Raw genomic sequence first — 24,996 nt, forward strand, 5'->3', positions numbered from 1 at the left:
TAAGATTAATTAAAAATAATAATAATACACATAACAGGGAATCATGGAAGTCAATAGGTAAAAGATCACAATAATCAAAAAGAGGGACTAAATACAGGAGGCATTGAACTGCCAGATGGAGAGTGATACAAGGCGATATAGAACGAAACAAGTTAGGTTTTTACTTAGAAAAATAGGGGTAAATAATAAGGTAACCACAAAAAGGTATGACAACTCTATAACTCAAGATAAAAGCCAAGAAAAACGTAACGACTCAACTAACATAAAGTCAAACACTATGAAAATGAGGCTCTCACAATTTACTAAGAAAAACATCTCAGCACAAAAAAGCATGTGGAAAAATGAAATTGCCAACAACACATATGAAAAGGCATCAAAATGACAACACTAAAAACTTATCTATCTATAATTACGCTGAATGTAAATGGACTAAATGCACCAATAAAGAGACAGAGAGTCATGGACTGGATAAAGAAACATGATCCATCTATATGCTGCCTACAAGAGACACACTTTAGGCTTAGAGACACAAACAAACTAAAACTCAAAGGATGGAAAAAAATATATCAAGCAAACAATAAGCAAAAAAGAAGAGGAGTAGCAATATTAATTTCTGACAAAATAGACTTTAGACTTAAATCCACCACAAAGGGTAAAGAAGGACACTATATAATGATAAAAGGGACAATTGATCAGGAAGACATAACCATATTAAATATTTAAGCACCCAATGACAGGGCTGCAAGATACATAAATCAAATTTTAACAGAATTGAAAAGTGAGATAGACACCTCCACAGTTATAGTAGGAGACTTCAACACACCACTTTCGGAGAAGGACAGGACATCCAGTAAGAAGCTCAATAGAGACATGGAAGACCTACTTACAACAATCAACCAACTTGACCTCATTGACTTATACAGAACTCTCCACCCAACTGCTACAAAGTATACTTTTTTTTCTAGCGCACATGGAACATTCTCTAGAATAGACCACATATTAGGTCATAAAACAAACCTTTGCAGAGCCCAAAACATCGAAATATTACAAAGCATCTTCTCAGACCACAAGGCAATAAAACTAGAGATCAATAACAGAAAAACTAGGGAAAAGAAATCAAATACTTGGAAAACGAACAATACCCTCCTGAAAAAAGACTGGGTTATAGAAGACATCAAGGAGGGAATAAGGAAATTCATAGAATGCAACGAGAATGAAAATATTTCCTATCAAAACCTCTGGGACACAGCAAAAGCAGTGCTCCGAGGCCAATTTATATCAATAAATGCACACATACAAAAAGAAGAAAGAGCCAAAATCAGAGAACTGTCCCTACAACTTGAACAAATAGAAAGTGAGCAACAAAAGAGAACCCATCAGGCACCAGAAGAAAACAAATAATAAAAATTAGAGCTGAACTAAATGAATTAGAGAACAGAAAAACAATTGAAAGAATTAACAAAGCCAAAAGCTGGTTCTTTGAAAAAATTAACAAAATTGATAAACCATTGGCTAGACTGACTAAAGAAATACAGGAAAGGAAACAAATAACCCGAATAAGAAACGAGAAGGACCACATCACAACAGAACCAAATGAAATTAAAAGAATCATTTCAGATTACTACGAAAAATTGTACTCTAACAAATTTGAAAACCTAGAAGAAATGGATGAATTCTTGGAAAAACACTACCTACCTAAACTAACACATTCAGAAGTAGAACAACTAAATAGACCCATAACAAAAAAAGAGATTGAAACGGTAATCAAAAAACTCCCAACAAAAAAAAGCCCTGGCCCGGACGACTTCACTGCAGAGTTCTACCAAACTTTCAGAGAAGAGTTAACACCACTACTACTGAAGGTATTTCAAAGCATAGAAAATGACGGAATACTACCCAACTCATTCTATGAAGCCACCATCTCCCTGATACCAAAACCAGGTAAAGACATTACAAAAAAAGAAAATGATAGACCTATATCCCTCATGAACATAGATGCAAAAATCCTCAACAAAATTCTAGCCAATAGAATCCAACAACACATGAAAAAAATAATTCACCCTGATCAAGTGGGATTTATACCAGGTATGCAAGGCTGGTTTAATATCAGAAAAACCATTAATGTAATCCATCACATAAATAAAACAAAAGATAAAAACCACATGATCTTATCAACTGATGCAGAAAAGGCATTTGACAAAGTCCAACACCCATTTATGATAAAAATTCTTACCAAAATAGGAATGGAAGGAAAATTCCTCAACATAATAAAGGGCATCTATGCAAAGCCAACAGCCAATATCACTCTAAATGGAGAGAACCTGAAAGCATTTCCCTTGAGAACGGGAACCAGACAAGGATGCCCTTTATCACCGCTCTTATTCAACATCGTACTTGAAGTCCTAGCCAGGGCAATTAGGCGAGACAAAGAAATAAAGGGTATCCAGATTGGCAAGGAGGAAGTAAAGTTATCACTATTTGCAGATGACATGATCTTATACACAGAAAACCCTAAGGAATCCTCCAGAAAACTACTGAAACTAATAGAAGAGTTTGGCAGAGTCTCAGGTTATAAAATAAACATACAAAAATCACTTGGATTCCTCTACATCAACAAAAAGAACACCGAAGAGGAAATCACCAAATCAATACCATTCACAGTAGCCCCCAAGAAGATAAAATACTTAGGAATAAATCTTACCAAGGATGTAAAAGACCTATACAAAGAAAACTACAAAGCTCTACTACAAGAAATTCAAAAGGACATACTTAAGTGGAAAAACATACCTTGCTCATGGATAGGAAGACTTAACGTAGTAAAAATGTCTATTCTACCAAAAGCCATCTATACATATAACGCACTTCTGATCCAAATTCCAATGTCATATTTTATGGGGATAGAGAAACAAATCACCAATTTCATATGGAAGGGAAAGAAGCCCCGGATAAGCAAAGCATTACTGAAAAAGAAGAAGAAAGTGGGAGGCCTCACTCTACCTGACTTCAGAACCTATTATACAGCCACAGTAGTCAAAACAGCCTGGTACTGGTACAACAACAGGCACATAGACCAATGGAACAGAACTGAGAACCCAGATATAAATCCATCCACATATGAGCAGCTGATATTTGACAAAGGAACAGTGTCAGTTAATTGGGGAAAAGATAGTCTTTTTAACAAATGGTGCTGGCATAACTGGATATCCATTTGCAAAAGAATGAAACAGGACCCATACCTCACACCATGCACAAAAACTAACTCCAAGTGGATCAAAGACCTAAACATAAAGACTAAAACGATAAAGATCATGGAAGAAAAAATAGGGACAACCCTAGGAGCCCTAATACAAGGCATAAACAGAATACAAAACATTACCAAAAACGATGAAGAGAAACCCGGTAACTGGGAGCTCCTAAAAATCAAACATCCATGCTCATCTAAAGACTTCACCAAAAGAGTAAAAAGACCACCTACAGACTGGGAAAGAATTTTCAGCTATGACATCTCAGACCAGCGCCTGATCTCTAAAATCTACATGATTCTGTCAAAACTCAACCACAAAAAGACAAACAACCCAATCAAGAATTGGGCAAAGGATATGAACACACATTTCACTAAAGAAGATATTCAGGCAGCCAACAGACACATGAGAAAATGCTCCCGATCATTAGCCATTAGAGAAATGCAAATTAAAACTACGGTGAGATTCCATCTCACACCAACAAGGCTGGCATTAATCCCAAAAACACAAAATAATAAATGTTGGAGAGGCTGTGGAGAGATTGGAACTCTTATACACTGCTGGTGGGAATGTAAAATCGTACAACCACTTTGGAAATGTATCTGGCGTTTTCTTAAAAAGTTAGAAATAGAACTACCATACAACCCAGAAATCCCACTCCTCGGAATATACCCTAGAGATACAAGAGCCTTCACACAAACAGATATATGCACACCCATGTTTATTGCAGCTCTGTTTACAATAGCAAAAAGCTGGAAGCAACCAAGGTGTCCATCAACGGATGAATGGGTAAATAAATTGTGGTATATTCACACAATGGAATACTACGCATTGATAAAGAACAGTGACGAATCTGTGAAACATTTCATAACATGGAGGAACCTGGAAGGCATTATGCTGAGCGAAATGAGTCAGAGGCAAAAGGACAAATATTGTATAAGACCACTATTATAAGATCTTGAGAAATAGTAAAAACTGAGAAGAACACATACTTTTGTGGTTACGAAGCGGGGAGGGAGGGAGAGGGTTTTTTATTGATTAATCAGTAGATAAGAACTGCTTTGGGTGAAGGGAAAGACGACACTCAATACATGGAAGGTCAGCTCAATTGGACTGGACCAAAAGCAAAGAAGTTTCCGGGATCAAATGAATGCTTCAAAGGTCAGCGGAGCAGGGGCGGGGGTCTGGGGGGGGGTGGTCTGGGGAACATGGTTTGAGGGGACTTCTAAGTCAATTGGCAAAATAATTCTATTATGAAAATATTCTGCATCCCACTTTGAAATGTGGCGTCTGGGGTCTTAAATGCTAACAAGCGGCCATCATCAATTGGTCTCAACCCACCTGGAGCAAAGGAAAATGAAGAACACCAAGGTCACACGACAACTAGGAGCCCAAGAGACAGAAAGGGCCACATGAACTAGAGACCTACATCATCGTGAGACCAGAAGAACTAGTTGGTGCCCGGCCACAATCGATGACTGCCCTCACAGGGAGCACAGCAGAGGACCCCTGAGGGAGCAGGAGATCAGTGGGATGCAGACCCCAAATTCTCATAAAAAGACCATACTTAATGGTCTGACTGAGACTAGAGGAATCCCGGCGGCCATGCTCCCCAGACCTTCTGTCGGCACAGGACAGGAACCATCCCCGAAGACAACTCATCAGACGTGAAAGGGACTGGTCAGCGGGTGGGAGAGAGATGCTGATGAAGAGTGAGCTAATGATATCAGGTGGACACTTGAGAGTGTGTTGGCAGCTCTTGTCTGGAGGGGGGATGGGAGGATATAGAGAGAGGGAAGCTGGCAAAATTGTCACCAAAGGAGAGACTGAAAGGGCTGACTCAATAGGGGAAGACCAGGTGGGAGTACAGAGTAAGATGTATGTAAACTTATATGTGACAGACTGATGGGATTTGTAAACGTTCACTTGAAGCTTAATAAAAGTTAATAAAAAAAAAAAAAGATTACATCCAAGGGAAAAAAAAAAGAATTAATATATTTTTCATGTGCTAAATGCAATTAATTTTAAAGTAATAGAAATATTGAGAAACTGGAGAACGAAATATCAGAAATTACAATATGGTTTCTTATTTTTAAAAAGGCTTATTTATGTGAAGAATAAGAATCATAATATATATTACTAAAAGCAAATATTGTAGTAGTCAAATTCTTTTAGAATATAATTTGCTTAGCTATATAAATCATTTTTAGTTTAAATTTGGTCTATACATTGTAAGGTTGGTAATTTAAATGATGATTTTCCTGAAGTTAGTAGCTATTCTAAAGTTCTCAGTCATTGGTTGATGAGTTTTGCTTTCCTTATATTATAGATTAGGTGCTTTAATGATTACCATTGCTGGTTTGAAGTTGCTACGATCCTCTTTTAGCAGCCCTACTTATCAGTATGTCACAGTCATCTTCACCGTTCTCTTTTTCAAATTTGACTATGAAGCTTTTTCAGAGACCATGCTACTGGACCTCTTCTTCATGTCCATACTCTTCAACAAGGTAACTTATCACTGAAAAGAATACGCCATCAGTTAAAAACTATCTGCCTAAGTAATACACTATTCTTTTAGGGTTATGCTTGCATTTCATTTATTGTCTTTTAAATAAATAATACTTCTCTTCAGTCAACTCAATATTCAAGACCATATTTGATTCTGTAAACAATGCTAGTCACTATGATCCATAAAAGATCTAGTCCTTGCTATAGCTAGGAAGATAAGATAAACACTTATGTAGAAAAATTAGAGAAACACTAATATATGTATATATTTTTAAATATGTGGGCTCTTTTCAGAAGGCAGTGTAGTTTGGAATAACTTAAGAAATGGAAGTAGTAATAATTGAATTGGCCTGTGAGCTGCTGAAGTGTGTATAGATGGAGGGAGGAAATTCTGGTCAAGGTTAATAACCTGATATCTGAATGAAGATGGTAGATACTGAGGGCCATGAAGCCATGTGGGAACAATCAGAAATTAGCTTGATGGTGACATTTGCAGAATACCGTGAAGTTTACAGAATGCTTCTATAATTTCTTATTCCATTATAAGACAGGTGCTCTTATTCCTTTTGTAGATGAGGTTATAAAACCTGGGTCTTCTGCCTTCCTATGCAGGGACCTTTTTGCTGAATCACACTACCTTTTCTACATGGCATAGATTGTACAATCATATTACAGAAAGCTTTGTAAATTAAATAGTGCTTAGATTTCATGTTAACACTGACCACGTACAAAGGACTTTGACACATATTATCCCGTTTGATAGGTAACAGAGAGCTGAAGCATATGAGCAGCTACAAAACACAATGAAAGCCCAATTTTAGGAAAGGTAGCCTGGTCAGCCACATTTGGGATGAATTGGGGAAGAGAGAACCTGAAGGTATGGAGAGAAGCTGAAGAGGTTTTGACAGTACTTCAGATGTGATGGAGGCCTGACCTAGGATCTAGGATGGGACCAATAAAAATGGAAAATCGTTCATCTGAGCAAGGTTTTAGGGATAGTTTATTTCCATATTATTATAAATAACTTTTAAAATATTTCAGTATTTGTACGACCACTAATTTGTATTCATTTTTATCATTTATTCGCTCTTGTAATGAGCATGGTAACTGACCATTGGAGCAAGCCAGAAAGTTAATCAGAGAATTGTTGGTATAAGAAAGTTTGTGGTTTCTTACAAATTTAAATATGTAGGTTGAAAATTGTATTGCATGTGATTATACTGGTTGGAAAAAAGTGAAAGTTGCACTAAAGTATAAATCAAACAGTCCTTGAAAAATACATTCACTATACTTAACTGCATTAGAATAGTAGATTTTCTTAATACTTTCATTTCTTAAACAAATGTTTATTTGATTGCACACCATGTGCCAGGACTGTTCTAGATGCTTAGGATAAAACACAAAGAACCATGCCCTTAAGGAGTTTGCGTTTTATATGGTCACTTAATAGAGCTTAATGATAATAAGCAAGTAGTATACAAGGGATCTTTTTAGATATATTCTTATTCTAAGATATTGTTGTAAGATGCACTATCAATAATAACCTTTCAAGAAAAAATTAAATATATACAGAAATGTTTTTACTAACCAACCATTTGTTCATATAATTGCACATAATTTTCTCCTTTAATATTAAAGTCAAAATTTGAATGTAACCTCTCACATTTAGAATCCGAAGAGTTTTCTGAATCACTGCTTTAAACATTTATAGTGGCAGCATGGTGATATATGTGCTGCCTTCACTTACTGTGTGATCCTGGTAATTGAGTCAAGGCAAAGGTCATTGGAATTCATCAGCATTTTCTAATTGGTTCAAGCTGTGATTTTGGTTTAAATTGAAGGTTAAACAGGTTCATGTATAAATCAGCTAAATGATTTTAAGAACTGAGGTGTTTGGTGCCTAAATCATGGTACCTGAGTTGGCCTGAATCTCTTGCTTTTAAGATTCTTTGATCTGTTTTGAGAGAGCGAACCTCTCATTGCCTAACACATTAGAGGTAACGTTGGGTAAATACAGTAGCCGCTTCAGGATTAAAGACATGTTCAAAGCAATAGAGATCCAAATGTAAATAAGGTAAAAATACATATTGTGCTACCATGGGCAGTAACAGCTGAGGCATATGAGCAGATGGCTGATAATGCACAATTCATTTCCTACCTGAACAGGGATTGACAACTGTGTTACAGCTTTATCCCCTGCCTGGCTTTCAGATTCCTTTGGACAATACATTTAAGAGATACCCCATTTCCAGAACACTAAAATTCGGGGGCCATGGGCCTCAGAATATATATATTCTCCTTATTTTGCTAGTATTAGTAGTGTGGCCAGTAGAGGGCATAGAATTTTTTAAACAAAACAAAAACAGTGCAGTATTTTAGCAGTTGATACCTTTTGCTATTGTACAAAGGTAAAATAATCCCAATGCCACTTCCCTGTTAGGGAGAACATACATTTCAGAGGCCTTTCATTTTTTAATTCCCATACCTATTGATAACTTTTTCACTAATTGTTTTCTTTTCCTCCTCCAGCTCTGGGAACTCCTTTATAAATTGCAGTTTGTATATACCTACATTGCCCCATGGCAGATTACATGGGGTTCTGCTTTTCACGCTTTTGCTCAGCCCTTTGCAGTGCCCCGTATCCTTCTAATTACGGTTTTATAAGAATGGGCAGTCATATCCTTCATGACAGTGTTGGCTTCTGGGCATAACCTCTCACAGGCATAGAATACAGTTAGTGTATGATTATCACAAATTTACAGTTCTTTGAGTTCATACCTATATCGATTTTGGTTATTTACATGAAAATCTGTGATCCACAGGTATCTGAATATGGGAAAGGTATTAAAGTGGTAATGCTGATGTAAAGTTTTACTCGTATATGGGAATACTAAAATTCAGAAATTTTCTGTACACGCAAAATGTTTTAAAAATATTTTAAAATAAATGAAGTTGTGAAACATTTTTCATAATCATATGATTGTAATTAATCCAAAATTTTCTATGCTCATCATTTCTTAAGAGAACTTTCTGAACAAAAGTAACGATTAGTGGCCTCATAGACGTTGAAATGCAGACTTTTGTGTTATCTGTAAATTTTAGTTTTAGTCTCCAGGAAAATTAAACCCGAGCATTTCTGTCCAAGATCCATAAGTGGACTTTTACAAATGCATATTAGCAAATACTCAGTTGGGTCCCTTTGAAGCATTATGCCAGGTTGTAATTTCTGTGTCTTTCTACTTGTCCCCCCTTAGTTGTCTAGCAATACAATCTCTTCTGTAATCCTCTCGTGAATCTCGTTTTTCTAATTGCTGTCATCTAAATGTGTTTGTGAGATGTGTTGTTTTGTGCGAAGGTGAATGTTAAGTTCCTTAACCAGTTTCCCCATAGACTCTGCCATGTTGTTTGTGCAGGCTGCTGTTTCAGCCTTCTTTTCTACCCCACTAAATCCTTTCCTGGGAAGTGCAATATTCATCACTTCGTACGTCCGACCCGTGAAGTTCTGGGAGCGAGACTATAAGTGAGTAAAACACTTGATAGGCAGTTTTTATCATTTTTGCTAGGAAAAGCTATGCTAGTATTATTAAAAGTTATTTCTGGTTCACAATTTATTGTGTTGAAGTATTTATTTTGCTAAAAACTTAGACTTTTAAAATGTGAAAATTAGAGCAAAAGTAGAAAAGTCAGAGGAAAATTACTCTTTGTTTTCTGTATTTTTTCTGCTCATAAGATTTTAAAAACAGTTGTAATTTAATATACTTATTTTGTCTCTTTTGAGGATATTTCTTGGAATTATTCCACACTAATAACATGCTTAAACTTCATATTTTATGATGTTACATTATTTTAATAGTTATAATAAGTTACTTCTGTTTTTTTGTGAGTATAAGTTTTTAGTGAGAATCTTTGTACATAAAGTGTTTTCTCCATTTAGGCTTAGTTTCTTAGGCTAGTTATTAATCTAATGCCCAGCAACTATCCTTGTGTGTAATCTCTTAAGACTTCATTTTATTTATTTGAGGAAGAATTCCTAGAAGAGAAATTACCAAATCAGTAAGCATAAACATTTTAAAGGTCTTTAATATCTATGAACAAATTGATTTCCAAAAAGCTCGTAGTAGTAATTTATAATTTTACTGGCCATATCCATGACTGTCTTTCTCTCTGCATTTTCACGCATTGGCAGATTTAGTAAGTGAAAATTGTCATCTCACCTTTTAAACAATGCTTAGGTAGTTACTAGAAGTAACTATAACTTCTTATAACTATTAAAATAATGTAACATTATAAAATACAAAGTTTAAGCATGTTATTATTGTAGGTTTGAAACTTCTACTCAGGTCCTTTATCTAAAATGATATTTCCCGTTTTAGTGAACTTTAGTGTTCACCAGATAGAATTCAATCCTATTCTTTTCTCCTGAGCCAGCTTTTAGCCCAAAATAATGTTTTACGGCAGTAGTTCTTAAACGTTTTGGTCTCAGAACCCCTCTACACTCTTAAAAATTATTGAGAAGCCTGAGGAGTTCTTGTTTATATAGGTTTTATCAATATTTACTGTAATAGAAATCAACATTTAGAAAAATTCTTTAATGCTTATTTATTAATTTATTTTAAAATAATAATAAACCTACTGCATGTTAACATAAATAACTTTTTTAAAAATGCGAATAGCTGTACTTACCCTACCCCCCCAAAAAATTAACGAGAAGAGTAGCATTGTTTTACGCTTTCACAAATCCCTTTACCATCCGGCTTAGTGAAAGACAGCTGGATTCTCATGCCTGCTTCTTCATTCAGTCTGTTGCAATATGTTGTTTTGATTGAAGTATATTAAGAAAATTTGGCCTCACACAGATATGTAGTTGGAAAAGAAAAATATTTTAATAACCTTTTTGGATAATTGTGGATATTGTTTTTTGATACTTCACTAAAACTTGAAAAATGATAGTTTCTTAATGGTTAGTTGTGATGTGAAATCTAATTCCATATCCATGAACATTTAGAACTGAGTTATCTGAAAATCCACTGATCTTTCTTATACTTTGAATGGATCTTTTATCCACGCATAATTTTGTAGCATTATTTATTGGTCCTTTGGAGAATATTGGTTCACTGAGTAACGCAGGCCTTCCAGATGTTGACATATTTCATTATACGATATGTTTTTAAATGTGTTCTTTAATTTCACCACCAACTTAAAAAAAAAGAAACCTTTAAGTATAAGGAAGCTTTCAAGCTCATGGTGGTGAATATACATTTTCCAAAATTCAAATTTTTGCTTGAAATCTTGAATTTTATCATTGACAGTAGATATTGTCAGCCACTTTCCTTGAAATGACAGGCTAACTTTCTTCATTTTCAAGAAATGTCTGTTAAATACCCAAGTCTGAATAATCTTAGTTTAGCTAATGTATATTTTCTCAGTTTTGCCACAAAGAATATTTAAAAAGCATGTACAGAATGGTAGAGATTTAATAAAATTAATTTTTACTGCATCATTATTAGTGCTTCTGCCTTAATTCATGCCAAGGTATCAGCACTTATGCCACTGCTTTTGCACCGTCAATGCAATTGTCAATACAGCGAAGAAAAAGTTAAATAATGGCTCAGTATTCTTAGGAAAATAGCTTGAATCTCAAAAAGTTCCTGAAAGGGTCTTGAACCCTTTACCCTGGGTTCTGTGGACCATGTTTTATGAACCACCTTTCTAAAGAACACGGTACCACCAGACATTGGTAGATGTACCTTCCCCTGGCAAAGAATGTTCGTGTACTGTAAGTTTTTAAGAACAGCATATATAGTATGCATTTTTTCATCCTGGTCAGTCCCCCCACCCCACCATGCCCCCCAAAAGTACACTCATTAATAGCTTCCTGCACACACTGTTCAGGGAGACGTCAGTTTGGGAAAAACTAAATGTATGTGGTGGCGGGGGGGAGTGGGAGAGTCAAAAAGACTTCACCCCTAAAATTGTGCTACCAAGAATTTTTATCATTATGTAACATAGATTTTACCAGAGATTTTCATAAGGTGGTTAATATTTATTTCATTTATATTCTATATTTTTCTCCATCCTTAATTGTTAAACCTTTTTGAAGTTTAAAAAAGTCATTGGATATGTTTGTTTTGTCATCTTCAGCACAAAACGAGTGGATCATTCAAATACCAGATTGGCTTCCCAGCTTGATAGAAATCCAGGTAATAGTTCTATTTATGAGTAAAGAGGCAAGTATAAGGAACGTAATACATATAGTTCACACCAAGCTTGTTGGGAATCCTGTGTGGGTTCCAAATGAAAAATAAATCATTTTTTAAAAAATAAATATTCTTTACGTTAGCAAAGTATGTATGAATGAGAGTATGTACAAATTTAGACGCCCATCTTTTATAAAATGCCTTATAAGAATGCTGATAGGAATGAAAAATGCCATTTAAAAACATCTATTGTATAGATTAAAAAGCAGAACTCAAAAGTAAAACTGGTCAGGTATATTGAAGGGCATGCAATCAGATTGATGCATGTTTTATTAATGTGTTTGCTTCCCTCTCCCCCAAATGTTTAGGTAAATATAAATTAAGTTTCATTTATTTTATTGTATGTAGAGATGTCATCTAGGGGACATTTACTGGCAAATTATCCAATTAGATCGGATTTCAGTGGATGGCATCTTGGTAATGTTACTGTTACCTGAAGCTTGGTTCTTAGTTTTATCGTTTGGGAAACATCATTCTGTCAGCCCACCCAGTAGTAATCTGAAACAGAGACAGTGAGTCTCACTGCCCCAATCATAAGAGATTCATGTATCAACCAGAATTTCAATGTATTAATTTACTAAAAGAAATAGTAACACCCAAATAGACTGGAGTATTTGTATCCATTTGACTTGCCAATTTTCTCAAGTGCTCTGTCCACCTAAGAAGTTAAATTATAATTGTCAGATTGATTCATACTTATTAAAATAGGAGCAAGAACTAATTATTAATGACTATTATTAATTATTTGATATTTATGACTATCACGATCATGTTTTAGTAGATAATAGAACCATCTTAGTTCCAGTAGGTGCTTGCAAGGGGGTTAGAATTCTCATAATGCTGATAGTGCCATTCTGTATAACAAAAAGCCCATGTCCTGAATTAATATGCAGAAATGTCTACCTCATGCCAGTTCTGCCATTGTATTTTGGAAATAGATAACCTGTGGTTTAGGTTTCACAGGTTCACAGATGAAGAGGAATTTTGCCCCAGGGTTGAATATGCCTAAAGTCTCCCCCATGTTTGATTTAGATGATTCAGAAGATGAGATTTGGGGCTTGGAGTTGATTTAAGACTTTTGGGATGATGTGATTGGGTGAAGGTTTTTTGTATGTGGCAAGAATATGAATTTTAGGGGCCAAAGAGTGGAATATTAAGGATTGAATTGTGTCCCCCCAAAATATGAGTTGTAAATCCTAATCTCTATGCCTGTAGTTATAATCCCATTTGGGAATGGGTTGTCTTTGTTGTGTTAATGAGACAGGATTAATGTAGGGCCATAGCCTCGAGTCAGTCTCTTTTGAAATATAAAAGAGATTAAACAAGCAAGCGAGCAAGGTTGGGGTAAGATAGATCCCCAGACACATCAAGATCTCTAAGGAACCAGGAAGCAAAAGCTAAAGAAACAAGGACATTCCTCCAGAGCGACAGGGAAAGCCTTCCCCTAGAACCGGCACCGTGAATTTGGACTTCTAGCCTCCTAAACTGTGAAAAAATAAATTTCTGCTCATTAAAGCCACCCACTTGTGGTATTTCTGTTGTAGCAGCACTAGATCACTATGACGGAGATGGAAAAGACCTTAGATCTCATCTAATCCAGTCCCCACGTTTTGTGGATGGCAACCAGAGATTTGGAGAGGTTGACTCATGAGTTTTGAAATTTCTTCCATTATCCCATGGTTCATTTTTATATAGAAATTGTAAGGGTGTGAATATTATTTTCCTCATCAGAAACTAACTGGAAGTTAGTTTTAGTATTTTTAACAATCTTGTTTGTTGATATAAAGAGGATTTAAATTAAAATTTAATTTTTTTTTTAAATCCCTCCTTATAGGATCAGATGACAACAATCTGAATTCCATCTTTTATGAACATTTAACCAGATCTCTACAACATAGTCTGTGTGGTGATTTGCTGCTAGGACGGTGGGGAAACTACAGTACTGGAGATTGTTTCATTCTGGCCTCTGACTACCTCAATGCATTAGTACACCTTATCGAGATAGGCAATGGTCTGGTCACCTTCCAACTGCGGGGACTTGAATTCAGAGGTAAGACATTCGTTCACCTTGTGTTTTATTTCTAAAGTGTACTCATGTGACATTTAAGTTTTATATGTTTATATCTCAAATCAAAAGTCATAAAATTAGGTCTTTAGCCTTTGAAATTGTGGAATGAGAAAAGTTGTTGAAGAATAATAGATTTTTCCCCCTAATTTCATATTCAGAAAAGAATCATTTTTGCATTGTGGCATTATATATAAAGGTAGTGTTTTTAGTGTGTAATTGACTTGTTTTCCTAGTGATGCTGAATTTCTGTTGTTCTGTGCTTGCTCTCTTATCAGACCTTTTTGTGACTGACTACATGTATTTGTCAGATGGCTGACAACTTAGAATGCTGTGTTTTTGTGTGAGGCAGACTAGTTACTCAAGTTACTTTTGTATAGATGCCATGCCTTTCTCTTCAACAAGCTCCTTCACTGAGCTAAAATTTACATAACACAAAATTAACCACTTTAAAGTAATATTTAGTACATTCACAGTGTTGTACGACCACCACCTCTGTCTAGTTCCAAAAAAATTCATCACCCCAAATAAAACCCCTTACCCATTAAGCAGTTACTCTCAGTTCCCCTCTTCTCCAGCCCTCAGTAGCTTTGGGTTTTGACAAATGAAGCTATCTCTACACAGAAAATCATGAACTTAGGGACACATCAGCTTGATGTTATCAACTACTTTAAGTTGAATATTTTGTAAGCACAAATAAAAACTTTTAGGAGCTCAAAAATGTCCTATTAATGTGTGTTTCCATCCTAGGGAATATTTAGACTTCACAGTTTGTAGAGACAGCATCCGGGGTGTGTTATCATCTATTCTAAGAAGTGTCATGGATGTTTTTAGTCTGGAATACAAAACAGAAAAGCATTTGAATAGGAAGAGGATTAAGCCAAACCTTTACCCTGTAGCTTTATTTTACCCAGGTCTTGAATCAGAAGGCTTGCACCTTTGTTGTGGAATATATATGTTAATGGAGCAAGTACTTCTCTAGACCATCACCCCTCTGTCAGTTTGTCTTATTGTGGTGGCTTTCCTGTTGCTACAATTCTGGAAGCTATGCCACCAGTATTTCAAATACCAGCAGGGTCACTCATGGTGGGCAGTTTTCAGCAGAGCTTCCAGACTAAGACAGACTCAGGAAAAAATGCCTGGCAATTTGCTTCCAAAAATCAGCCAATGAAAACTTTATGGATTCAACAGCAACAACAACAAAAAAACCTTATGGATTACAACAGAGCATTGTTTGACTCACTTGCTTTGGACACATCATCAGGAAGAACCAATCACTGGAGGAGGACATCATTTTTGGTAGAGGGCCAGAAAGGGTGAGGGAGACACTCAGTGAGATGGATTGCTGAAACAATGGACTCGAACATGCTGGCGATGGCGAAGGACTGGGCAGCATTTCGTTGTGTTGTGCAGAAGGTCACTATGAGTTGGAACCACCTCAACCCCAGCTATCTATGTCTGTGGAAGTTACTCTATTCACTGGAAATAAGATTTTGCATACACAATACTCGAATAATGCAGTAAATGTTGATATTTGTTACTCATTTATAATCCATTTGTTATCCATCTCTCTCTCTCTCACTCAGTCTTTGTCTCTTTCTTTCTCTTCCTTCCCCACATCCCCCCCCCCCAAAAAAAAATATCCTATTCTAATTTTATGGATTTTTGTTTCTGGCTATCCATTAGGAGCCTAAGACCTTAATTACCTCTCTTTTAGAGTTTTAACCTAATCCAACAGGGATTATCCAACACCCTCACCACCACACCTACCACTGTTATGACTTTATAATTTTCATTTTGTTTTCTTTCAGGTTAGTTTTCTTCAGTCTTTAAAGACTAAAATCCTTCCATGGGCTTTGCTGGAGGTCATGGAGTAGCACCTGCAGGTCTAAGTTGGGGTAGGGGTGTTCAGTCCTTCTGGGATTTACAAGAATGGTTCTTGACCACCTTGGTATGAATGGTTCAATTCATGCAATAACATAGATGGACATGTAGCTTGAGAAAGGAACATAGGCACTGAAGTCACTTGCTTCAAAAATGTCCCTGGTGGCTGCAGCCTCTACTGTATTTCCAGTGATGAACTTCGTATTGGCCTTGTCCTTGGACATGCACAGTGGCTGCAGTTCATGCAGCAAATAGGCTGCATGAGGCTATAGCCCTTTTTGGCAGAACCATTGTTTCTTTTCTTCTTTGTCATCTTGGAAGTGAAGACCTAAAAAGCTCACCTTTGCTTTTTAGTTTTAAGTAAATCTTTCTACAAATATGCATGGGAAGTTTCTTCTATCGAGCATTTCTATGTGTGTGGAATTGAAGAGGACCTTTCCTATCTATCTGCTCATTCTGCCATATTGATTAGAAATTCTTCGTATCAAAAATTGATCCAAATTCTCTTTTTCTCAATGTTTGTGCTGTGATACTAAATAGATAAGTTTTTGGATAAATCCCTTGCTATCCAAACTGTCCTATTTGCCAATCAGAACTCAGATCATATCAAGGAATGTCTATCATTCTTCACTCAGTTGTAGTGGTTTTTTTTAAAATACAGATTTGGTTATGTCAGTCCCATACTTAAAATTTTTCGGTGGCTCCCCATTGCATTTAAAATACAGTTCATACTTTTAACATGGCCTACAACACTGCAGGGGGCCATGGTACTTCAGGGGTAGAACTCTCACCTTCCATGCGGGAGATCCGAGTTCTATCCCCGGCCACTGTACCTCATGCACAGCCATTACCTGTTTGCCAGTGGAGTCTTGCATGTTGCTGTGATGCCGAGCAGATTTCAGCAGAGCTTCCAGATGAAGAGAGACTAGGAAGAAAGGCCTGACAATCTACTTCTGAAAAATAGCCAGTGAACACCTTGTGGATCACAATAGTCTGATCTGAAACCAGTCATAGGGGTGGCACAGAACCGGGCAGCATTTTACTCCATCGTGCATTGGCTTACTATGAGTCAGGGGCCAACTCGATGACAGCAAACAACAAAAACACGGTACGATCTGGCTCCTGTCAGTTTCTCAAGTCTCACTTTATACCTAACTCATTATAGCCACACTGGCTTGTCTTTAGGTTTTTACATATGCTAAATTCTTTACTTCTTCCAGTTGCTGTCAAGTCAAGCCCAGGTCATGGCACCCTCATGTGTGTCAGAGTAGAATTGTGCTCTGTAGGGTTTTTAATGATTTTTCGGAGGTAGACTGCCAGGCCTGTTTTTTTCAGGTGTCACTAGGCGGACTCAAACCTCTGTTTGGTTAGCAGCCAGATGCATTAACCTTATTTATCGTTAGGTGTTAACCTAAATGTCACTTTCTCAGAGCATCCTTTTCTAATCACAGTGTCTCACGTGATTATCTTTCATCCTACCCTGTTTTACCCCCTTGGCACTTTCCATAGTTATAATTTTATAATAATTTGTGTTTATTCATTTAAAGTTTATTTCTCCTATAGCCAGGGGGTTGGCATACTTTTTCTCTAAAGGTCCAGTTAGTAAATATTTTAGGCTTGGGGGCGGGGGGGGGCACGAACAGTCTCTGTTACATATTCTTGTTCTTTTTTTTTTAAACAAATCCTTTAAAAATATAAAAATCATTATTAGCCTGTCAAATAAAAAAATACCTGCTGGGTCTGGATTTGGCTCAGGGCTACAGCTTGCCAACCCTTACTCTAGACAATTAGAAGCCTTGGCAGGACAATGGTTAAGTGCTTAGCTGCTAACCGAAAGGTTGGCAGTTCAAACCACCAACTGCTCTGCAGGAGAAAGACCTGGCAATCTACTCCCATCAAGATTACAGCCTAGGAAGCTCTATGGGGCAGTTCTGCTCTGTCATATAGGGACTGTACGAGCAAGAATCAACTTGATGACACATAGCAACAGCACCTATAGACTATAAGCTCCTCAAGGACAGGAATTACATCTTCCTTCAGATATATTCAGGTGTCAAGCACTTACCACAGGTTGTTGTTAGGTGCCGTTAGTTCCGACTCATAGTGACCCCATGTACAATATAGAACTAAACACTGTCCAGTCCTGCACCATCCCCACAATCATTGTGATGCTTGAGCCCATTGTTGCAGCCACTGTGTTAATCCATCTTGTTGAGGGTCTTCCTCTTTTTCACAGACCTTCTACTTTACCAACCTTGATGTCCTTCTCCTGGGACTAATCCCTCCTGATAAATTGTCCAAAGTATATTAGATGTAGTCTCACCATCCTTGCTTCTACGGAGCATTCTGGTTGTACTTCTTCCAAGACAGATTTGTTCATTCTTTTGGCAGTTCATGGTATATCAATATTCTTTGCCAACACCACAATTCTAAGGCATCAGTTCTTCTTCAGTCTTCCTTATTCGTCGTCCAGCTTTCACGTGCATATGAGGAATTGAAAACACCATGGGTTGGGTCAGGCGCACCTTAGTCTTCAAGGTGACATCTTTGCTTTTTAACAGTGTATAGAGGCCCTTTGCAGCAGATTTGCCCAAGGCAATGCATCATTTGATTTCTCAACTGCTGCTTCCGTGGGTGTTGATTGTGGATCCAAAGAAAATGAAATCCTTGATGACTTCAGTCTTTTCTCCATTTATTTATCATGATGTTGCTCATTGGTCCAGTTGTGAGGATTTTTTTTTTCTTTATGGTGTGGTGTAATCCATACTGAAGGGTGTGGTCTTTGATCTTCATCAGTAAGATCAAGCCCTCTTCACTTTCAGCAAACAAGGGTGTGTCATCTGCATACCGCAGTTTATTAATCACAGGTTATTAATTACTAATATCACAGGTATTAGTATTAATACATTAAAAAGTATAATCATTTCTCCTTTTTAGCAAAATTCTCATGAGGTACGATTATATTTTTTCTCAAATGTGGATGTGATCTTTGTAATTGTCTTTTCATCACAGTATTACGCCATGTTCCATCCACATCCCATACTTCAAAATATTAATTGTCAACATTTTGCCAGGCATAGATGTTTGGATCTGCTGAACATTTTCCTGCATTTTCTAGGACACACTCCATTAAGCCGTTAAACCAATATAGCTCCTTTGATTTTGTCTTTTGTGGTAGATGCTCAGTTTTAAGCAACATTTGACTAAACAAATTTCTTGATCAGTTTTCTGTAGGTCTTGGTTAAACCCTTTCAGTTTTTTAAATTTTCATTTTTTATCATACTGATATTCTCAAGATTCATTTCCACGTAAATTTTATGTCAAAGATTGGAGTTCCCAGTTTTCTATCTACATCAATTTTTTCTTATTATGGCTTCTGCTGTTTTCTTATTTGTAACCATTGCTTCTGCCAAGTGTAGTTTTCCAAGTCAGACTTTACAGGTAAAAAATTTGTCATGCCAATTAGATTCCTTTCAGTTTTTACTTACTTAAATTAATTTTAACATGTCTAGTTTTTATGATTGCCAGTTTTGTTTATTTTTATCAGTAATGCTCACTTGAAGTGCCTGAAAGATTCTAGAAAATCCAAAAAACAATAATTACTCCTTGTAGATTTTCTAGAATCCTTTTCCAATCTCAAATTCTTTTTTCAATTATTGATGTTAATTCCTGTATTTATTGTTGACTTGATTTTCTGAGTAAATATATATTACTTGGATATATTGGGGTGGAAAATATTTTATGGACAGTATTTTTTTTTTATAGTGGAGTAAGGAAATCCTGGTGGTGTAGTGGTTAAGTGCTACGGCTGCTAACCAAAAGGTTGGCAGCTTGAATCCACTAGGCGCTCCTTGGAAACCCTATGGGGCAGTTCTGCTCTGTCCTGTAGGGTCAGTATGAGTCGGAATCAACTCGATGGCAATAGGTTTGGGTTTTTTTTTCTTTTTATAGTGGCGTAAAGGAGTCCCTTGGTGGTGCAGATAGTTAAGTGTTCAGCTACGAACTGAAAGGTTGGCAGTTCGAATCTATCCAGAGGCACCTCAGCAGAAAGACCTGGCTATCTGCTTCCAAAAGATCACAGCCTTAGAGGTCCTATGGAGTGCAGTTTCACTCTGTACGCATGGGATCACCATGAGTCAGAATCGTGGTTTGTTATCTTTTGGTTTTTTATGATGGAGCTAAAGCACTCTGTGTTAATTCAATTACATTTACCTTATTCTGTTACTCCAAAAACCAAAACCTGTTGCTGAAGAGTCGGTTCTGACTCATAGTGACCCTATAAGACAGAGTAGAACTGCCCCATAGGGTTTCAAGGAGCAGCTGATGGATTTGAACTGCTGACTTTTTCGTTTGCAGCCATAGCTCTTAACCACTATACCACCAGGGCCCCACTACTCTGAACAAGGACCTTATTCTACCTAAATACCAGACCCTCCAAGTTGTCTCTTGCTGCATTTCTTTTCTGTCTGCCACTAACAAAGTTATTTGTATAAAATATAGCTCGCATTATGCTATTTCTTCTATTTAAAAGCTTTTGACTGACTTCTCAGAAAGATGGTAGTATAGGAACATGCTTAAAGTAACCAAAATGAACAAAATGAAGCTGTGACACATAAAACTTAAGGAATGGTCTGAACTTCATACCACAATTAAAAAACAAAAAAACAGGCTTGAGAAGTTCCTTTTAGAAATTGGGTAATTGTTCTGTTCTCTAACCCATTCTAGCACATGAATAAAAAAGGAAATTCTTCCAAGGCTTTTCATGAAACCAGTGTAATACTATAATGTCAGAACATGACTACACTGGCATAAAAAAATAACCGTAGTTTAATTTCACTTATGACAAAACCAAAAAAAAAAAACCTAAGCTCATTGCCATTGAGTCGATTCCTACTCATAGCAGCCCTGTCGGACAGAGTAGAACTGCCCCTAGGGTTTCCAAGGAGCACCTGGTGGTTTTGAACTGCCAGCCTTTTGGCTAGCAGCCATAGCCCTTAACCACCATACCACCAGGGTTTACACTTGTGACTGTAGATACAGAATTCGCAGAATCCAGAAAAAGCTGATTCTTTGAAAAGATGATGGGGGACATTTGATGAAATTTCATTTCCATTATTGTTTTTTAAAATACTTTTAAAAATGTATACATCTTTATTATGCTGAAAAAATGTATGTGGCTCTCCCACTCCTTCCACCTCCTCCCTCAAACCTAAACTCAAGCCTGTTTGTTGCCCACCAGCCTAACAATGCTTTTGCCATGGCCCTCAGTGATGCTGACATGCAAAAGCAGATTAAGCACATGGTGGCTTTCATTGAACAAGAGGCCAGTAAGGTAGAAGAAATGGATGCAAAGGCAGAAGAAGGGTTCAACATTGAGAGAGGTCATCTTGTGTAAACCCAAAGACTGAAGATTACAGAATACTCTGAGAAGAAAGAAAAACAAATTGAGCAGCAGAAGAAAATTCACATGTCCAATTTGATGAATCAAGTAAGACTGAAAATCCTCAGAACAAGAGACCTTATCACAGACCTACTAAATGAAGCAAAACAGAGACTCAGCAAGGTGGTAAAAGATACAGCCAAGTACCAACTGCTGCTGGATGGACTGGTCCTCTAGGGTTTCTGCCAGTCGCTCGAGCCCCAAATGATTGCTCATTGCAGGAAACAGGATTTCCCTCTGGTAAAGGCTTCAGTGCAAAAAGCAATCCCTACATACAAAATTGCCACCAAAAAAGATGTTGAGGCCTGAATTGATCAGGAGACCTAACTGACTGAGGACATAGATGGTGGTGTTGAGATCTATAATGCAGATCATAAGATAAAGGTTTCCAACACCCTAGAAAGCCAACTGGATCTCATAGCCCAGCAGATGATGCCAGAAGTACAAGGGGAGCCTAGTTTGGTGCTAATGACAGCAGAATGTTTTTGGACTAAGCTTTGGAGGTGGAGTTCATTCCACTGCTCTACTGATAGAATGTGGAAGTTTCTGATATTTGAAGGACCAAGATTATCTGTGTAACCTCCTCTTTGCTATTCTAATATTGTTCTTTATTTTATCAGTGGAATATCCTACTGTAGCTAATGCCCTTGGCCTAATTGTTACCAGTAAGAGCAAGTTTCTGTTAAAGTGATTGGATATCTACCTCTAGTTCACCTAAAAGCAACACCAACTTTCATTTGGCTCTGCAGTGTGAAGGTCAGGGAATCAGACGGTGGTTGCATGAACTTCACTGGGTCCTCTGCTCTTTCTAGCTCCAGTTATCTAGTCTGAAGGGTGACATGTTGGTGTTGTCTGCCTTCAAGTCGCTGCGTTTTAGGCTTAAAACACACATGGGGCATGCGTTCCTTCCAGCTGTAGTAGCTTCACTGTTACCTAGAAGAGCCTAGAAGTTTTCCTCATCTTAAAATGTGATTTAAAATTGAAGCTATTAAAATATGCTTTATTTTTTAAAACATTTATGTGAAAAATTTATTTATTAAAAGAGTTATGTGTATGTATATTTTTAGTTAGTATCATGTATAATGGTCAACCACAATGGGTATTTCTTTCAATGTGGGGTACAAGACATGGATATTTCTTACCACCACTATGTGACATTATTCTGGAAGTGTTGGCCAATGTAATTAAACAAGAAAATGAAAATAATAAAATTGTTGGAGAGTTCTAGAGCACTAAACAATGCTGCTCTTCAGCTTGGCCAAGCTTACGTCTTCAGCCTTTTCTTTCAGCATACCCCCACCACCAACTGGAGTTAGGCTTCCTGGCATCTATTTCTCTCAAAGTAGCGTTTTTTAAATGTGATGAGAGTATATGTATACCCTTTAAGGAAAAAAAAATTATTGTAAAGTCCCACTAAGTTATTTTTATTATAGTATAACTTAAGGTAGTGGTACTTAAGGTAGTACATACATAAAATTAAGTGTAATTTCTCTAGAGTTCTTATATAATATAAGGAATATACAAATTAAATGTAAACAAGACCATACAACAAAATAAAAATTAACATTAATGTGATAGATGATATTTTGCTGGCACTGGTTTGCTGTGGGTCTGATTCTATATTTAATCTATTTTTTTATTTTTATGTCAGTAATACCAGTGTCGAGAATGCCAGTTTGGCAAGTATCTTGTATAAAAGAATATAACTTCAAAGATTTGTTTGCTGGTGTAATCGTATTTCATACCTGGTTGAAACTTTATTAGCAGGTAAACCTCAATTTAAAAAAAAATCCATTGCTGGCAAGTCAGTTCCGACTCATAGTGACCCTATGGAACTGCCCAGTAGAACTGCCCCATAGGGTTTCCAAGGAGCAGCTGGTGGATTTGAACTGCTGACCTTTTAGTTAGCAGCCAAGCTTTTAACCACTGGGCAGCCAGGGCTCCCATATGCCAATCATGCAGTCTTATACAATCATTGTCAGAACTCGAAACAAAATTTTTTTAGTATGTGTTTAATATAAAAGTATAATTAACTGTTAACAGGTTAGTACTTCCAAAGAAATAGGATGTCTATAATATTTCTGCTTACAGCATGAACATGATACCAGTAAATAGAGCTTCAGCTCTTCTGAGTCCTGCATGTCTGTCTTTATTCTCGTGTGCCGGGGGATAATTCAGTTGTCACACAACTCTTCTTTTTTCTGAGATAACTCAAGCCTTTATGAGATGCACCTTTACTGATTTGACTTCATTTCATACAAATGCAATTCCCGAATTTGAAAAGTTTGGAAATCAGTGAGTCAGAATTAAAGAGGTTACATTACTTCATAAATTCTGTGATTCTGCAGGAGGTGAATATGTAGTACACTTCATTTCTGGAGTCTGTTGGAGTTCGTTAATGAACATTCTAAGACAAATCAATCACGTACTTTCAGTTGCTATAAAATGTGCCTTTTAAATACCTTGTGTCTTTGAAGCGTTTGTTTTTCCATATTATGTTTTTTCCCCTTAGTTTTTAATGTGCATTCTCTCTCTTTAAGGTACTTACTGTCAACAGCGGGAAGTGGAGGCCATTACTGAGGGCGTGGAGGAGGATGAAGGATTTTGCTGCTGTGAACCTGGCCATATCCCTCATGTGCTTTCATTTAATGCTGCATTTAGCCAGCGCTGGCTAGCTTGGGAAGTGGTAGTCACTAAGTATATTCTGGAGGGTTATAGCATCACTGACAATAGTGCTGCTTCTATGCTTCAAGTCTTTGACCTTCGGAAAGTACTCACCACCTACTATGTTAAGGTAATATGTGCCTCTGTAGATCTTCTAATAATCAGATTCTTCTTGGGAAAGATATGTATATTCTTTTTTACTTGTTCTTTGCTTCTAAGCAGTGATTTAAATTCTCTAGTATCCAGAAAACTTAGTAAAATATACCTGTGAAGGTCTCGTGGTTTCTTTCTTTATTGGAGCTTATTCCATTTGTTAACTAATAATAATTGCTACCATTTGTATCTGTTCTAGGCACTATGCTAAACACTATACACACACTACATGCATAATTCTCTGAAGGAATATTACTTCTCTGCTTTACAACTGAACAACTTAAGGATTAGAAGTTAACTTACCCAAGGTCCTCTAACTAAGCCCGTGCTGTCAACCACTGCCTTACAGTGCTTTCAGTAAACTGGATAGTGGTATTGCAAAGTTCAGGAGGTCCCCAAAACCACCCTCAAGTTTAGTAATTCACTAAACGATCTCACAGAACTCAAAACCACTATACTCATGGTTATAATTTATTACAGCAAAAGGATTCTGATTAAAATCAGCCAAGGGAAGAGGCACATAGGTAAGTGTCCAGAAGACACCAAGGCACAGAGCTTCAGTTGTACTCTCCCAGTGGAGTTGTGCAGACAGCCCTTACTTCTCCCAGCAATGATGTGTGCCCATAAACCAGAGAAGCTTGCACAAGCCTCAGTGTCCAGAGTTTTTATTGGGGGCTCAGTCCTGTAGGCATGGTTGACTGACCATGTGGCTGACCTTAATACCCAGCCCCTCCAGAGGTCAAGTTGATACTGCTTGACCCAGGATCCCTCAACATAAGTCAC

At 37.0% G+C, this 24,996-nt stretch overlaps 1 protein-coding gene and 2 pseudogenes across 6 annotated transcripts in view; 2 read left to right on the plus strand and 1 right to left on the minus strand.

Moving 5' to 3' along the window:
- Nucleotides 1-24,996, plus strand: part of PCNX1 (pecanex 1) — a 187,594-nt gene that overhangs the window by 134,556 nt on the left and 28,042 nt on the right. For all 6 annotated transcript variants that reach the window (XM_064292658.1, XM_064292660.1, XM_064292659.1 and 3 more), the window contains 6 exons: nt 5,572-5,749; nt 8,280-8,388; nt 9,141-9,270; nt 11,892-11,950; nt 13,842-14,057; nt 23,937-24,190. In XM_064292658.1, the coding sequence (XP_064148728.1) occupies nt 5,572-5,749; nt 8,280-8,388; nt 9,141-9,270; nt 11,892-11,950; nt 13,842-14,057; nt 23,937-24,190 (946 nt within the window). The remainder of the gene's footprint in view (nt 1-5,571; nt 5,750-8,279; nt 8,389-9,140; nt 9,271-11,891; nt 11,951-13,841; nt 14,058-23,936; nt 24,191-24,996) is intronic.
- On the plus strand, nt 14,068-23,930 carry LOC111750167 (V-type proton ATPase subunit E 1-like; annotated as a pseudogene).
- On the minus strand, nt 15,909-16,269 carry LOC135232554 (small ribosomal subunit protein eS26-like; annotated as a pseudogene).

Source organism: Loxodonta africana, chromosome 10 (assembly GCF_030014295.1).
Source record: "Loxodonta africana isolate mLoxAfr1 chromosome 10, mLoxAfr1.hap2, whole genome shotgun sequence".
Lineage (NCBI taxonomy): Eukaryota > Metazoa > Chordata > Mammalia > Proboscidea > Elephantidae > Loxodonta > Loxodonta africana.